The 18,117-nt window shown below is 42.5% G+C and overlaps 1 protein-coding gene across 2 annotated transcripts in view; it reads right to left on the minus strand.

The window, feature by feature from the left end:
• The window catches only part of Brwd1 (bromodomain and WD repeat domain containing 1), a 61,821-nt gene that overhangs the window by 37,429 nt on the left and 6,275 nt on the right, over positions 1–18,117 (minus strand). For both annotated transcript variants that reach the window (XM_051191947.1, XM_051191946.1), the window contains exons 5-15: positions 14,237–14,387; positions 12,277–12,375; positions 11,815–11,975; positions 10,643–10,864; positions 9,523–9,623; positions 8,277–8,347; positions 7,455–7,555; positions 5,993–6,033; positions 4,748–4,846; positions 2,577–2,727; positions 1,684–1,818 (exon numbers count right to left, since the gene is read on the minus strand). In XM_051191947.1, the coding sequence (XP_051047904.1) occupies positions 1,684–1,818; positions 2,577–2,727; positions 4,748–4,846; positions 5,993–6,033; positions 7,455–7,555; positions 8,277–8,347; positions 9,523–9,623; positions 10,643–10,864; positions 11,815–11,975; positions 12,277–12,375; positions 14,237–14,387 (1,332 nt within the window). The remainder of the gene's footprint in view (positions 1–1,683; positions 1,819–2,576; positions 2,728–4,747; positions 4,847–5,992; positions 6,034–7,454; positions 7,556–8,276; positions 8,348–9,522; positions 9,624–10,642; positions 10,865–11,814; positions 11,976–12,276; positions 12,376–14,236; positions 14,388–18,117) is intronic.

The following is an 18,117-nucleotide window of genomic DNA, read 5'->3' on the forward strand; positions in this document are numbered from 1 at the left end:
CTCTCTCCAGATTTCCTTACTGAGTTTTAATACTTTTTTTTTTAATGTATGTGAAGATAGGGTCTTACTATGCAGCTCTAGGTATCTTAGAACTCACTATGCAGAACAGGCTGGCCTCAAACTCAGAGATCCGCCAGCTTTCCTTCCCCAGTACTGGAATTAAAGGTTATACACATTAAACCCAGCCGGTTCTACACATTATTGAAGAGAGAGGTATGTATACCTGTGAATTTTAAGACCAGAAAAGGAATCCAAGGCTTAGTCACTTTTTCCAATAATTGGAATATAGAGAAAGTTTCAGGGATGCCTGAATATTGTATTTAGTCCGTGCTACTTGAGCTCAAACTTTTAGTTAATGAAAAGAAATTACTACAGCTTCAGGTTATTAAATTATTCGGACTGCTGGCAGCGGTGGCGCACGCCTTTAATCCCAGCACTCAGGAGGCAGAGGCAGGCAGATCTCTGAGTTCCAGGCCAGCAAAGGAGATAAAGAAAAATATATTCAGAATACAACTTCATGGCAACATGAAGATTATAATGCTAAGCATGGCAGCGCACATCTGTATCTCAGAAGATTCCAGGGTTAAGACTATCCTCAGCCAACAAAGGAACCTGGAGGCCAGCCTAAACGGCACAGAGGAGGAAACACACCGAAGTTCCATCCCCAACACATCCACTCATTCGATGGGGCCCAACGCATCTAACCCACAAACACCTACACTCAATATAAATACACTATCTCTTGGTGAGGTCTGACAAAAATCATATGATAGTTTAATAACTCAAGAACAAAAAATACAGCGAATAAACTCAGTAAGTGCAATTTTAAACAAACATTTCAAATTATCATATCTACATCAATTGAGACTAATAATCATGTGCCTAAGACAATGGGTGAGAACACTTGCTTTATTACATTAAAAAAAAAAAAAAAAAAAACAAAAACAAAACAGCAGAATCTAATCATGAAACGCCACACGGCACTGACCAACACTCTTAACATTCACACACTTGTCCAAAGTTACAGAGCAGCAAAGACACAGCAGAGGCTACTCAAGAGTGAAGGGAGCCATCAACACCGTGCGCAGCAACCTCTGTGGTTCCTGACCCAAGCAGCAACCTAGCACTATGAAAGGCACTGGAGCACCTAATCCAACACTAGATTAAACACTGCCTTTTCCTTGTAGTATGGATGTGTTGTAAATTCTACCATAGGACCCTAGTTTGGTTCTAGAATCTAAAAACTGACTCAGCTTTATACAGGGATCTACACTGATAGGGCTGGAGAGACGGCTCAGCTGTTCTCCTCCTCTAGGGGATCTGAGGTTCAATTCCCAGCAGCACCCACACTGTGGCTAACACCAACCATCTGTTCTCTCCAGTTCCAGACAATCTGCAGCTGCCTTCTGGCCTCTGTGGGCACTGAACACACATTATACACACACGAAATACCCACACACATAAAATAAGCGCACCGACAGGCATACATGCAGAAATAAAAAGCTATCCAGGTAAAACTTATGAGCATCTGTAAGTTTACAGAGAATCATGTATATGTGCATGAGGCTATCACACACTTAAGCTTCTATTACGTTGATCTGTATAAAAGTTGTGTGGCATGTCAATCAACTGGCTAACTCTCATAATGCAATAAAAGCACAAGTAAAAACTCACTTCACTTACCATATTAAAATAATGTTTCATCTTGGTGCCTTTTGTAATATCCCATATAAATATGCTGCCATCGTGTCCTGCAGATAACATAATTCTGGAATCAAAGGGATGTGTCTCCAAAACAAACACTTCATCAGCATGTCCCTTTATTCAACAAAGCCATAATATTAAGGACAGTTTGCAACTTATATGTTGGAAACTAATCTTAAAAAAGTCATATAAAGGCTTTAAAAATATACTAACAACAATTATTTATATAGTATATAAAAATTTCTAGTCATTTGAATCATCTAAATAAAAATGATTTATTCGGTACATTCATAATCAATGTTATAGTTTCAAAGAAAAGAGGGGGAAAGGTTCAGGGCCGTTGATCCTGTGTGAGGCCAGATTGTTTTTCTTACACAGGTAGTTCCAGGACAACCAGGGCTAAACAGAGAACCTTTCTCAAAAGCCAAAACCACATGTTCAGGGTGTTTCTGAGATAGAGACCACATTGAAAGCCAACCCTGACTTGCCTCAAAAAATAATTTTGAGTTTAGTGTGGTGGTGCCCACCTTTGATCCAGCACATGGGAGGCAGATGAAGACAGAGCTCTCTGAATTCAAGGCCAACCTGGTCTACAGAGTGACTTCCGGGACAACCAGAGATACAGAGAAACTCTTTCTCCAAAAATTAAAAGTAGGCAGAAGTGGCACATGCCTTTAATCCCAGCACTCGGGAGGCAGAGGCAGGTGGATCTCTGTGAGTTTGAGGCCAGCCTGTCTACAGAGTGAGTTCCAGGACAGGCTCCAAAGCTACACAGACCATCTATCTCAAAAAAAAACCAAAAATAAATAAAAGTAAGGAGAAATTACTAAAGTAAGAATTTCAGAATTATTGTGTAAGTTAAAACTACCTACCAGTAAGTTATGCAGCAGCTGTCCAGTGTACGAATCCCACACTTTGAGGACATGGTCATTCACAGCTGTGACCACAATGCTATCATCCTGATTCCAAGCTATCATTGTAACTTTGGGCTTCATAAACCTCTCTTCTTCACAAGATGCATCTCTAACAAAGCAAAGGCACTGGGTAAACCCCCTCAGAAGGCACACCACACAAGGTACACAGTCCTTCACTAACAGAATGTGAACAAGAATCCCACATGACGCTCAGCTGGTGGAGTGCTGTTCACGTTCAAGTCCAGGGTTTGATCCCCAGCACCCAGCACAGGCATGTTGGTGAAAAGCCAGCAGGCGGAAGGTGGAGGAAAGAGAATTGTAAGTTCAAGGTCATGCTCAACTACATGAGTCCAAAGGCCAGTCTAAGCTACATGAAACCTACCTAGATCAGGGGAGCATGAAATCAGTAAGCGAGGGGCTACTTCCACCACCTTACCCGAAGCTGGACATTTGCCCAAAGCTCCATTCCCTTGGCAGGGAACCCTGAGACCTGTAAGCTCCGAGAGGAGCCTGAGCCTGAGATACACACATGCGTGCATGCATGCATTCCCTCTCCCCTGCTCCTGACAGTGCATGTCAACAGTTGGGTAGAGTTCCCGCCATCATCCCCCCATAGTGGACTGTCAATCACAAGCCAAATGAACCCTTTTCCCACTAAGAGGCTTTGCGTCAGGGCATTCTCTCTAGCAGCACAAAGAAAGCTAGGACAGAAATACAGAAAATTCTAGCTGGGCAGCAGAGGTAAGTAAACATCATAGTCCTGTAATGCCAGCACCAGGGGGGTGAGAGATAGGAGGATGAGCAGTTCAAGGCCAATCTTGGTTACATAGCTACATAATTCTAGCCCAGCCTGGACTACCAGACACCCTGCCTCAAAAAAAAAAAAAAGGGGGGGTGGGGTGGGGTGGAGTGGGTGGGGTAGGGCTGCTGAGATGGCTCAACAGTTAGGAGTGCTTGTTTCTCTTACAGAGAGATCATCTGAGGTCTGTTCCAAGCACTCACAACAGTCAGTTTACCGTGACCCATACATAACTCCAACTCCAGGAGATCTCTGGCCTCCACAGGAATACACAAACATATTCTCTCCACACCCACCCACCCCCCATCCCCATCTAAAAATAAATAAGTAAAAATAAATCCTTTTTAAAATCCTTTGCTTCTTGTTGTTACTGTTTTTGTGTGTGTGTGTGTGTGTGTGTGTGTTTGGAGACAGGGTTTCTCTGTGTAACCTTGGCTGTCCTGGAACTCACTTTGTAGACCAGGTTGACCTTGAACTCAGGAGATCCGCCTACCTCTACCTCCAGAGTGCTGGTTTAAAAGGCGTGTGCCACCACTTCACACATGTCTGTGTGAGGGTGCCCTGGGACAAAGTTACAGACAGTTGTGAGCTGTCATGTGGGTGCTGGGAACTAAACCCAGGTCCTCTGGAAGAGCAGCCACTGCTCTTAACTGCTGAGCCATCTTTCCCGCCCCTAAAACCCTACCTTTAGAATATAAATTTGTAACGCTGGAAATACTTAATTTGATTGGGGTTTTTGTTTTCCCCTCTACGTCTCAAATGAAAATTCTTAAAAGAGCAATGTAACAGTGAAAGTACAAAGTGAAGAACACTCTGCCCACTTGACTGAAGGACACTGCCATGTGTGTGCCTGTCATATTTTAACAGATAAGGAGGAGACCACCAAATCACAACGGGTCAATCAGAGTGGATCGTATGACGGCATTACTAGAGGTGATGAAGGGCATGTGGGCCTGCTGGGAGGCAGTAAGTCAGTGGGTATCTGCCACAGGACTTACATTCTGTCCGTCCTAGCCTGTTCCCTCTGTTCCCTCTGCATGGCACACACCGCTCTGCTCAGCCACATCCTTGCTCCATGATGGACTAACACCCCTCAAACACTGTGAACCAAAGTAAATCCTTTCTCCTTTACTCTACTTTCTGGAGAGTTTGGTCAGAGTAATAAATACACACCTGTAATTTTCTACATTAATTCTGTTAAGCGATTGAAGAATTTTATTCCTAGTATGATGGAGGTAGTGAAAACACTCCAAACAAAGTAAACCACATGCAGAAGAAACAAACACACCCAGAGTTCACCTGTGTGTAACAAACAATCTCAGTGACTTACCCAGAGATTCTGGTAGCCATATCTAGTAAGATGCTTCTCCATTCCAACTGTTCAAACCTCCAAATCCGTGCTGTTCCATCTCTGCTACCACTTAAGAACCTTGAAATGTTCAGGAAAAAAAATTATCTACTCACAAGCTAGCCAGCAAGACTAACATGAAGTGAAACACAAATTTACAGGCAGATCTTCAGCACAGCCGGTTGCAGGTACCACTCCAGGTCAGACTAGTCAATGCAAAGCTGGGTGGGGAAAACTCGCATTTACTATGGTTTGCCTGCTCCTCAAAGCAGAGCACATTACAGACTCAGCTGCCTCACAAATACACTGTGTTGTTTTGGGAAGACAATAAAATACAAGGGGAGGAGTGTACCTAAGGGGATGAAAGAAAAAAGGTGATGCGGGAAGACTAGCACCAGCAGAAAAGCAAGCATGTCACAACAAACTATGAAATATAAGCTATAAAACAATTTGAAATTCACAACTGTACTTTGGGGCCAGGTGAGATGATACACACCTTTAATCCCACAAGAGGGAGGTAAAGGCAGGTGGATCTCTGTGCTTTCCAGGCCAACCTGATCCACGGAATTCCAAGACAGCCAGGGCTACAGATGGGGCTGGACAGATGGCTCAGAGGTCAAGAGCAGTGGCGCAGCCAGAGGTCCTGCTCTTGACCAGAGGCTCTTCCAGAGGTCCTGAGTTCAATACCCAGCAGCCACATGGTGGCTCACAACCATCTATAATGAGATCTGGTGCCCTCTTCTGGCCTGCAGGAACATATGCAGGCAGAACACTGTCTATACATAATAAATAAATCTTTAAAAAAACAAAACTGCACTTTGGGGAAGGAACCAGCCACATCCAACAGGCTAGAAGGCAATTGTAATGTAGGTTATCAAATACTTGCTCATGAGAGCTTTAAGATGTTCCTTAATGTACTTGTTGAAATTAATTTTTTTCAGGACTCACCCACTAGTTAGTTAGTAGTCACCCCAGGAGACAAAAGCAGCAAACACACCGTGCTCTGTCCCACCACCCCATCTACTAAAGCACTGCAATGCACGCCACAAACAGTGTGGGATGACAGACCACCATCAACAAGCCCACAAGGCAGCATGTCCAAGTGTACCCCACAGATCAGAATTTAACTGCAGACAATAGCGTGAAGCAGAAACTATCTGGTAGCTGGAGCAAATAGGCAGTGCAGTGTTCTTGCCTGAAAACACACAAATGCAAGCACACACTTACCGGTCGCCATTGTTACAGAACTGGATGCTATCAACTTTGTCCTAAAGAGGAAAAAGCATATATGAAAACTACTATATAGTAACTATCAATTCACTTAACAGATCTGTGTGGAAGAAATACACTGGGGGCACATGCCTTTAACCTCAGCACTTAGGAGTTTACATAGAACTCTGTGAACATATCTACATAACAAGCTCCAGAACAGCCAGGGATACGTAGTAGAGTCCCTTTCTCTAAAAAAAATGAATACATTAGTTTAATAGCAAGGAACTGACTTGGTCAGTCATGACATCATGTGTCTTTAGAGGTTCACTAAAGAGAGCCATGCTCACAGAGAAAGACTGACATACGGCTACAGCTGTGCTGAAAATTACACCTTGACTAGCACTGAAAGTGACCAGAAGTCTCTCGAAGCCAAAGGATGCAGGACTTGACTTATTTATGTACAAAATGAAACATGTTCTCTTTTAGCACAACCTAAACCTATCCATTAAACAAGCTCTGAATATGGACTGTTTTCCATAAAACTTTACCGTATGGTGGACTAGAGAAGGCTCAGTGGTTAACAGCAGAAGCTAATTTTCTCGAGGACTAGTGCTTGATTCCCAGGATATATACACAGGGTCTCAGAACCATGTGAGTTATTTCCAATTCCAGGAAATCTGACACCGTCAGTCCTCCAAGGGCACTAGTCATGTATAAAATTACTGGGCACAGCTGGGCAGCTGCACACATGAACACAAAACAGGTACAACAGTATCACAAGAACTGTTCAAGTCCAAACCAGACCAAATCTCAGTATTGTGTAGAGCTACGTGAAGCTATGAGCAGCTGTTAGTTGACAGGACAAAAAGGTCAGTTTTCTCTGAGAGTGTATCCCCTGGTAAAGCTGACCCTGCTTCAGTAGAAGGCCATACTTCCAAGAATATTTGGGCAAACAAATTGGCTGTGTGAGTAGGGAAGAGTTGGAGGAGGTGTGGTAAGGGTGAATATTATCAAAATATGTACAAAACTGTCACAGAATACAGATAGAGAGGTAGATAGATAAGACCAACAACAGAGAATCTAATTCACCCTGTCTCTACAAGTAAGTAGGATAGGTCTGGATGGCAGCTCATCAGTTAGAGCAGGCACTGCTCTTGGAGAGGACCTGAGTACAGTTCACAGCAATTAACCCATGTGGAGCAGGTTCACAACGGCCTGCAGCTCCAGCTGCAGGGCAGCCAATGCCCCTGCTTCTGAAGAAGATATACACCCTACCCCAACAAACCCACATGTATATACATCTATAATAATAACCCTGAGTAGGCCAAGGCATTAACTATAACAAAGGGAGACCAGAGCCTGTCTCAAGAAGCCCAAAGTAATTGGGGGGAAAAGTTATTTAAAAAAAAAAAAAAACCTCAGTTAAATTAGTAAAACAAATTAATACATTTACAGCTTTTAAAAAAGGGATGCTTACGGTATGGCTCTCAAGTTCGGCAATTTTCTCAGGCGCTTCAAACCCCAGAAAATACATTCTGATCACATGATCTGTACTTCCTGTAGCTAAAAACATACCACCTGAAATAAAAATGTAAAGAGTGTAAATGTGTAGCTTATAACAGAAACACCAACAAAGCATACTTCTAAACGTATAGCTCTCTACTCCATATTTAGGGTTATCACTACACATCCATCCTCCAGCTCATACGCATATGCTTGTGGAAAAGCTCACCGCACTGGGAGCACCCCCTTATCTCACTCAGCTTCACTAAGTGCAGCAGTCCCGAACAGGCTGTCTCCTGAGCGATGACTAACGTACAGAGCTCACTGGGAACAGTGTCACTTCTTGAGGAACGCAATGGGCCTAGTCTACAGATTTTGCCATCAAAGTCTGCTGTACAAGAAAAGAAGGGGAATAACTTCAACAAGGTTCTAAACAAAAGCCTGTCTTCAGGCAGGGCATCAGACAATCACACCCTACACATGGCCGTGACACCAGAGCTGCTGTGAGTCTCTTTATGTATCAGAGAAGGGTAGTGTCAGACACCACAGACGGGAAGACAGCCAGATGGCGGATCTCTGTCACTCTCCTCGGACAAGCCTATACCCATGTTCTCAGGTGTTATAATAGACAGTAATTAAAAAAATCAGAGTAAACTCCAGAAATAATCAATGATCATCACAAATTATAACTAATACAAAGAACAGAAGTCATGGGTAACTTTAATGATCACTAACCAAGTGATCTGATAAATGCTAATTTAAATTCAGGAACAGCAAGCATCAAGTGTTATCTTACCAACACTAAATGAAGAGCACAGCATCTGCACACCAGGTCTTGGCTTTTCTGTGAACTTCAGGGGGCGTGGACTTTAAAAGAAGAGGATAAGCTTTAGAATATACAGACATATATACAGAGAGAGAGAGAGAGAGAGAGAGAGAGAGAGAGAGAGAGAGAGAGAGAGAGAGCGCGCGCTGGAGTGTTATCTATGACTACTGAGTGTGTGGCCTGTACCACAGGTCACACTGCCAAGGTTTACTCACTCACAAAGGTGAGCACTGCTTTAAGTGTAGCACTTTCGCATTACTGGCAGAGCTCCTTGTGCTGGGACACAGCTCCACTGGAGACTGCTTGCCTACACAAAGCGTGGGTTTGTTTACAAACACCACATAAATGAGACAAACCCAAGTTCCGTGTCAACATGCTTCTATGTTGACGTGACTTCAATGAAAGGCTTTTAGAGGCTTTAGCTCATGTACAATAAAATATACTTCAATATGAACCTTTAATTTTCACCAAAAATACTTAAGTTTGGGCTGGGGTACATTATAAATCCAGGTACAGCAACATGGCAACAATAACAAGTCTCCCAATTTCATTCAAGACGTACTGGTTAAGTTTTCTGCCTTAATGTCGCCAACATTTAATCTCAGCATTAGAAGAAGTAGCAAGTAGTTCCCTGTGAATTGGAGACAAGCCTGATCTACACAGAAAGTTTCAGGCCAGCCAGACCTTTGAAATGAGACCATCTCAAAAAGAAAAAAGGTAAGGGTTTCTCGGTTTCCTGACTGTCCTAAAACTCTTATCTGTAGACCAGGCTGGCTTCGAGGTCACAGAGATCAGCCTGCCTCTGCCTCCTGATGCTGGGATTAAAGTAGCTTAATACAATTGTTTTTACAAGTTCTCCACAAACTGAGTAACAGCTTTTACGTGGAAAAGAGCATTTCCATTCCTCAAGCTCACTAGAACACCAAGTTCTCGGTCGTCACAAGCAGCTTTGCAGCCACTGTTCTCCAACAGTGCTGCTGTCTAGATCTTGAACTACACACCTGCCTCTCCATTTCCATCTTTTCTAAATTAATATCTGCTCTTTGACTCTGCTTACAAACGTGAGCAGAGAAAGAGAACCTTTACGCTTTGCTGTTAGACTGAGGTTGACGTAAGGCATGAGAAGTAACAGATTAATAAGTTCAGGAGAAAGAAAAATTAGGTCCTTCTAGCCCATCACCAACACATCAGAGAAACTACCTCGTAAGTCACTCACCTGAATTTCAAGGACTCCAAATCCCACTGCCAAAAGCAGACAGTCCCATCAGCACCAGTGGAGACCATGTATCTCTGAGGTCCTTTGGCCATTGGGCTAAACTGAAAGTCAACGACACACATGAATCCATCTAGACTCCTTAGTTACAGCTTAGCAGTTTCCAACTTCACATCACCTGACGTGTTAACAAAGTACAACACAAACTCAAGCTAAGAGTACATGCTATCTCATACATGATCTTGACCAATTTTCACAACAAGCAAACATGAACCAGAGTAATTTTGACAGTCAAGGTCCAGTTTTAGGAAACTAAAGTATGCCAAACCTGAGCCTCAGTAACTAACACTATTCAGTGTTAACAAGTACATGGGCACAATAAAATATGGGAAAAAAAACAAAAACAAAAACAAAATTAGATATCCCCTTTTGAGGGTGGTGGGGAGGGGGAGTCCTATCCTGGAATTCACTCTGTAGACCAGGCTGGCCTCCAACTCAGACAACTCAGAGATCCACCTGCCTCTGCCTCCCAAGCGCTGGCATCAAAGGCGTGTGCCACCATCCAGCTAGTATGAGACGTTTTACACGTGGTGGGAAACGATGGGTGGTATGGGAGGAGGGTCATGATTGAGACAACAACACAAGTATACATTTCAAATTCATCAGTGACTTCAGAGATTTTAGAAAATAAACAGAACTAAGGAAACCACCAAGCGCTCCTATAACATCTGATAAGAAAGACATGTGTGGGCCAGGTGGTGGTGGGAGGCAGAACTTGAAAGCAGTCAGTAAATCACTCTGGAAGTTGTGTGTTCTTCATAATCTGCAGAAATACTTTATCACCTGAGCTAGAGATGACTCAGCTGAAAGAGCTCTCAAGGATTCAATGCTCAACAGGCACACAGCAGCTCACAAGTGCCCTCTTCTGGCCTCCAAGGGCACTGCACACACAATGGTGCACACAGTAATGAGTCAAACACACCCACACACAAAAAATAAAAACTAATTTTAAAAAAGAAACAAAATATTCAAGTTTTTAGATGTATAATCACATCAATTTACTATTTAATTATAAAGGGTTCTCGGTTGTTTTGGGGGTCTTGGTTTTTCAAGACGCGGTTACCTGCAGGGATGTAATGGACCCCGTGTGTCCTTGTAGCACAGCCACTGGGGCACAGGTCCTCAAGCACCACACCCTGATGATTTTATCACAGCTGCCAGCGGCTATCAGTGTGTTCTCGTAGTTGACCGCCATGTCTGAAATTTCTGCAGAGTGGCCTCTTAATGTAGACAGCAAGCGGCCATTGTGTGTGGACCAAATCTTTACCAGACAATCATCTGACCCCTAAGAGAAAGCAGCACCCCAAGACAGATGTTAGCACAGCATCACTGACCTCCCTTTCAGACAAAGGCTGTAGTGACTACTACTATCCCCAGGACACAGAAAGGAGTCAGATTCACCCAGACTGTTTTCACAAAGTTCTCTCGCAAGACTGTAGTGTGGGTCCAACCCTAAATTCCTGCTCCTCAATGCCAGCTACAGGAGCAAGTTAGTAGTACACCAAGCTACAAAACTCAGTATTGGGATAGACCTAGATCCCCAGAGCCACACTACACACAGTGGGGGAGGCATCCTCTCCTCAAATAGCAAACAAGAGTCTCTAATTACAAGCCCCAAACCAGACACCATCCATCATTCAACACAGCTGATTATTTTTTCAATCTGCTTAAAAAACTATTCTCCTAAAACCATTGGAGCAATCACTCTAAGCAATCTTCAAATAACCCCTTGAACAGAGAAAGGTTGTTTTACCGTGAACCAGTGATTAATCCACATAAGCATGCATCATCATTACTAATCTGGGATTTGCTGGGTAGTGACAGGGAATTTTTTACTGATAATGATTTATCTCAATGTTATCTAATTCCTTAAGTTCCAAATGGGCTAAAAGAGAAACTTTTTGTTTTCAAATAAAAGAAAATACATAACTAAGAATACATCACTGAAGAGCTAGAAAGATGGCTCTGCAGTTATTTTGAAGCAGGGTCTCCTGTAGACCCAGCAGGCCTCAAACTCACATTATACAAAATTCCTCAGTGTTTTGGAGCTGCCACTCTCAAACAGTTCAGAATTGACTGTGTTGCTCAATCACAATCATTTGAAGTATGTATTGAAACTACAAACTCTTAGACCCTGCCTACACCAGACCTTCATGCTCATTAAGGTATGCTAGGACTCTCCCGAATACACAGCCCTGCACGTGGAAGCAAACTGAGTTTAAGACGTTAACTCACTGTAAAGATCCTATGTCCTGTCCTATCAAATGCTACACAGTACACAGCAGACAGATGTCCGAGAATCCTCCTGTGCATCTTTATATGCTGGTACATGGTTCCTGGGAACGCTGTGCTAAAAGTGGAACACCCTGTGAGCTGTTTTCCTCGATGTATCTCCACTAGGAAATAAAAACAATGGAAATGGTTAAGGGGGAGCCAATATGTAAAAACTAAAAAAAGATCCCAAAACAATACCTAGAGTCTGAGAAACCCAAAGGACTCGGGCTTTGTCCTTACTCTACTGTACTATAGCATAAGCACTATGATTATTTTCAGTTATTTTTTATTACTTTCAGCCAACAAGAAATTTGAAATTTGGTTCTTAATACTACTGTGACACTCTACCAGCACTTCCACAGCATTCATAAAGTCTTCACGAAATCAAACAATTTTGTGGCCTCACAGGCCAACCGCACTCACCAAGACTTGGTGGGGAGCCATAGTTCACGGGCATTTCAGGAGGTCTTCCTCTATGAAGAGCAGCAAAGGCAGAGCCCTTCCACACTGTTTGCCTGCAGTCTTTAAAATGAAGTTTAGATACACATAAAACCTTGAAAGTTAACCCAAAGAAAGATCTTATACAATACTTACGTACATTGCAATAAAAGGTTTATTAAAAGTTTTACCAACTAATATAGTGTAACATCAAGCCTGGGAGGTTTATTATACTCTTTGTGGAGACATCTGGGTACAGCAGCAGTGACACTAACAGCACAGCACTCTTCAGTCCACCAGTGCTTCCCACATACAACAGCCCATGGAGCCCTCACAACAACCCTGTGAGGTAGGTGTGTGTTCCCACTGCGTACACATGAGATCACCGAGGCTCTACGGCCTCGGGACCTTTAAAGAGATCCACTGCAAATGATTAGTAAGAGGGACTGTAATACTGAGTTAACTGTTTATTTTTCAATGCAAAATACCATACAACATTAAAAATGAGCAGTCTTATCACAACCGATTCCAGTTTTCAAAAGTGGAGAATTTTAAGAAGATATTTTGAACTTATCAATGTATTTAAAACTCTTTGACTTGACTCATTCCATCTAAAATTCGTTTGGCCAGTACTATTGCCTTGAGCTCAGCAGGAAGAATTGGTGAGTTCAAGTTAAATAGCTTCCCGCTTTAGGATGGAAGGCAGCTCTCCGGAGAAGAGCACTTACACGGTGTGTTGAGAGTGAGTGAGCCTTCTAAAGCCACATCCCGCCCAGGTCTAGAGGAGATACACTAAGGGAGGACAGTGCTCCGCTGCTGAGCTAGAATAAGGTACTTCACAACCGCAGACAAAGGAGGGCATCATACTGAGTCACCTCACTGAGCCTCGGGTGCCCACACTCACAGGCACGGCATCCTCTGGCGCTAGCACAAACACGAGCAGAAATAGTGCCCTCTCTGAAATCTGTATGTCTGCCAGTTCTCACACAAGCCTCATCACAAACAACACTAAGCTTGAGCTTGACACAAGAAAGAAAATGCTACCCAAGCAACTACTGAAAACACAACTAACGATGAAAATAATTACAAAGTGAGCAGGGATACCAAAAAGGAGGATGGGAGTTTCCTGATTAGAGCCACAGTGCAGCAAGGTTATAGGACACTAAGAAACAACTAAGGCTGGCAAGCAGGTCTGGCATGAAACCAAGAAGCAGGGTGTTCTTTCTCAGTCACGCTTTGTACTAGTGGAGCATCTAAGAGGTAGCATTACATCAGCAACAGCTCATAACAAAATAATCATGATGGAATTGAAGTCTGCTAAGATCAGAACCAACACACTTGCCCATTAGCAGTTTATAGCCACATGTACACATAGAGCATATCACACACAGGTACTCAGTCTAACTCAGTTATACGAAGCTAACAGAAAAAGTATAGCAATTCCAAACATTTTGCTAGCATATGACTTAGAAAAAAAAAAGTTAGTAAAAAAATAAAGGAACCATGCAAATTTACATTTTTTGGTGCATGTTTTTCAAGCTGCTACCATATTATTTTTTTAATCACGTCTCCTTATAACAAAGGACTTTCAGAGTCTAAATATCAAAAGTAATAATTCTAGTATTTAAAGAGTTTATTAGACATATACAATTACATCCATTGAAGTTATGAGTGAGCTACAAAATGGAAAAGTTAACTCACATTGATAAAACCTCAAACACATCTTAAATTCAAGCTTTTTAGCTTAACATCTACGTCTTTATCAATTCTGAAATGCAGAAGGACCCATTAAACACACGATAAAATTTAAAGAGCTACACTAATTGCAGAGAATTTATAGTCCATGGCATTAGTTACATTGTTACCTTCCACAATGCTTACACAACTTCACAATTATAACATAAGCTATTAGTACAAAGCAGAACACTTCTTCAAATTAAGGTACCTTTTGCTGTACGTAGCAAAGACTGCCTTCCTGCACCAAGCAAAGAAGTGACTCTTGAAATACTGGGTGGGATTTCTTTGTCCAGCATCGGGCCGATGCGCTGGCAGATTTGTAACAGGTGGTCAGGAGCCACATGCTTATTGGACAAGACCTGGTTGGAGAGTTAAGTTTTAGTAGCAACATAGCATACAGGAGCACTCAATCATTTTTTTGAATTTGATTGCTATATGAAAATCACACTGAAAACTGCAAAACATATTAAGAAAAACTAAAGACATCTTAAAACAGTAAACTGTCTATAGACTCAAATTCCACTTTTCTTTACAGGACTTGACAATTTTATTCTAAAATTCATATGCAAATGACAGAGAAAATGTTAAACCAACTTTGAAAAGGAGCAAACAATACTCTAGCTCAAGACCTGTTACAGAGGTGTAATGTATAACCAAGATGGCACCAGAGAACAGACACGTCACAGGATGAACTGCACAGGGAGAGAGACTGACGTGTCTAAAGCACGCATTTCTGACAAAGCAGGCACAATCAACTTTTAATGTATACTTCTGTTGTGCTTACATACAGGGACTGCACGTGAGCCTGCTGGGCATCAACACTGTCATGTATAAATGAAAACTAAACAACTACTAGAACAAAATGTAAACAGCAGATATAATCATCATGTACAACAGAGTGTCACTGAGTAAGTTTCAATTATATATAGAAACATAAAAAGAAATTGTTATATGATCTCAGGGTCAGAGAATTCTAATGGCACCAGAACAACAAGCCAAAGAGAAAACAGGTCTTCTTCAAACAACTGTTTCCTCAACAGGCAAAGCAGCCGTCTGATGAGGCGCCTGCCTCTGGAGCAGGTGAGAAAGGCCCAGAGTTCTCGGTGGTACTCACACAACACAACACTCAAACTCTGCCCAGCACTCAGCTGCCGGGATCCAATTCTGACCCAGTGACTTGGGCAGACATCAAAGAATGGGATCCAGGTGGCAAACGGGCAGAAGACACCCAGAGAGCAAGGCAGTGAGGCAACTCAAACCACAAGGAGCCAAGGCTAGTACTAAAGACTGCCAGACACTGGCAAGCCCAGCACTTGGGAAGCAGAAACAGAAGTTCAAGACTACCTAGAGCTATATATATATGACACTCCATCTCAAAAAGCAGAGGCAAAAGCAAAAACTGAGAAAAAGAGAACATGGAGAAACATCTGATGGGTATATTAAGGGACTAGTTACTGAAAACACTCCATTCCTAAGCAACCGTATTTAAAACACATACTCATACAAGTAGGCACATTAATGTTTTTTAATGTTAAGCTATCTGTGTAACTGTTCTGCCTGTACTTCTGAGTACTATGTGTGTCAAAAGAAGGAGTTAGATATCCCTAGAATTGGAGTTAAGGATGATTATGAGTCACCACATGAGTATCAGGAACCAAACCCCAATCCTCTGCAAAATCATCAAGCCCTCTTAGCCACCGAGTCATCTCTCTAGGCCCTATATGAACGAGTGTTAACAGCATCTTTTAAATTAAGGTAAAAACCAATTTCCACTAACTCATCATTAAGTAAATATGCTATACAATACCAGTATACTAAGTAGAATAAAAAGAAATCATTAGGGCAAGCACAGTAGCTCACACCTATAATCCTAGCACTTGGAAGTCAGAGACAGGCAGAACTCAATTTCAAGGTCAACTTGGTCTACATATCAAGTTCCAGGCCAACCAGGGTTAGAATTGACTATTTTAAAAGATGGCCCCACACTTCTGCACACATGGACAGCACTAACTAGATTCAGTAGATCATTAAAAAGAAGGAAAGGGATGGTGATAAGAGAAGATGCCAGAGAAGATAATCTAGGAAGCTGGGACATTGTATACATGCATTCAAGTATGGAAGAACAAAGAAACTCAAATAACTCACTGGTAAGATAGAAGACAATTGTGCTTAAGAAGGCAGAAACCACCTACTGCACTCAGAGCATATCAGAAAATGATGAAGGGTACCAAGGGAACTCTTCACTGTTTCCAATGTAGTGACAAAATGTTAATTACACCTCAATAAAAAGAAGCCACAGGAGCAAACACAAAGAGAACTGTAATTTTAACTCATGAAGATGCACTGTTAAATGACATGAATGCTTCTGGAATAAAACTGAATGCTGCCTGCCTAGAGCTTCTTTTTTTTAAGACAGTTTCATTCTGTATCCTCCCCTGGCTGACCTGGAATTTGTTAGGCAGATCTGGCTGGCCTTGAGTTTGCAGCGACTCTTAGCCTCCAGGGTGCCAGAATCATAGGTGAGCCACCACATTCAACTTCATCCTCCTTGGCTATCTGAATCGCAATGCACCATCACTTCTGAAATGACAAATCCCACTAGGCAGGATGAACCCGAGGGCGGGCAGGCGGGCAGGCACCAGCACTGTGACAGACAGAAACATGTCCAAACTCTGAGATACACACACTCCTCCAGAGAAACTGACATGTCAGAGTATAGATCTACACTCACAGGAACTACTTACTGGTTAACAAGGGGCTTCTGCTCTTAATCCAAATGTAAAACAGCCTGATTCCAACAGAGGAGTTTTATTTATGCAGAGTGATAGAAGAGGCTATAGAAAATCTTTCAAACTTCTCAACTCATCTTCCCTCCCACATGGCAGGTATCCAACAGAAAACTTTTAAAAAAACAATCTAAGCCAGGGGCACACCTTTAATCCCAGCACTCAGGAGGCAGAGACAGGTGGATCGGTGGATCTCTGTGAGTTGGAGGACAGCCTGGTCTACTGAGCCTCCAAAGCTACAGAGAAACCCTGTCTCAAAAAACCAAATCAGATCGATCGGTGGATCTCTGTGAGTTGGAGGACAGCCTGGTCTACTGAGCCTCCAAAGCTACAGAGAAACCCTGTCTCAAAAAACCAAATCAGATCTAAAGTAATCTTTGATTTTTTTATATTATGATTAGCACTTTGTGCCTGAATGTCAGTATTTAAATAACTAAAGACTAATATAGCTCATTCCTTTATTACACAGGATTGAATACCTCAGTATTAAGAAAAATTACAGGCTGAAGTACATACTTTGCTGGGAGTTCAAACCCATCCTAGGCTCCATGTAAGACTATTTTAAAACACAAAAACTTAACAATTAAGAACACCTAAGAGCCAGGCCATAGTGGTGGCACACATCTTTGATCCCAGCACTAGGGAGGCTACTGGTCTACTGGTCTACAGAGCGGAGTTCCAGGACAGCCAGGGCTACACGGAGAAACCCTGTCTAAAAGATTACAGAAGTACCTCGTTACAATCCTATGTGACATACTCACATTTACTAAGATGGTACTCCAGTACAGAATGAGATTTCCACATTGAAAAACCAGTGCTACTGTTACACAGTCTAGCATGAAACCCTCTCAGACATGTATTTGGCTTTTAGAGTGTTTGGTGTGCTGTATGTATATACTCTCTTCAGGTCCTTAATTGAGCCAGCTTCTTAGGGGCATATAAGAAAGCACAGGACCATGTGTAGAGGCAGGTGCCTGCAATCCCAGCTCAGACAGCTGAGCATGAGGGTCTCGAGTGGAGGCAGCCTAGGCTTCCATACATGACATAGCCCTGTGTCAAAATCAAAACTTGCATCACTGCACTGTCACGGTACTAATGACAGAACTTGGTCACCCAGGGCTTCCTGCTCCACAGCTGTAAAACAACAGCTGCCTGAAGGAAGCAAACCAAGCCTACAACCTCTGATGCAGTTATGCAAGTCTCACTGCACGACTGCAAGTTTCTTGTTGACTACTGAAAATCTTTTCTGAAAGAATTTTACTGGAGTCTGTCTAGGTTGTTTGTGCTTTGTTGTTGGGGTGTG

This window comes from Phodopus roborovskii, unplaced genomic scaffold, assembly GCF_943737965.1.
Source record: "Phodopus roborovskii unplaced genomic scaffold, PHOROB, whole genome shotgun sequence".
In the NCBI taxonomy this organism is placed as follows: Eukaryota; Metazoa; Chordata; class Mammalia; order Rodentia; family Cricetidae; genus Phodopus; species Phodopus roborovskii.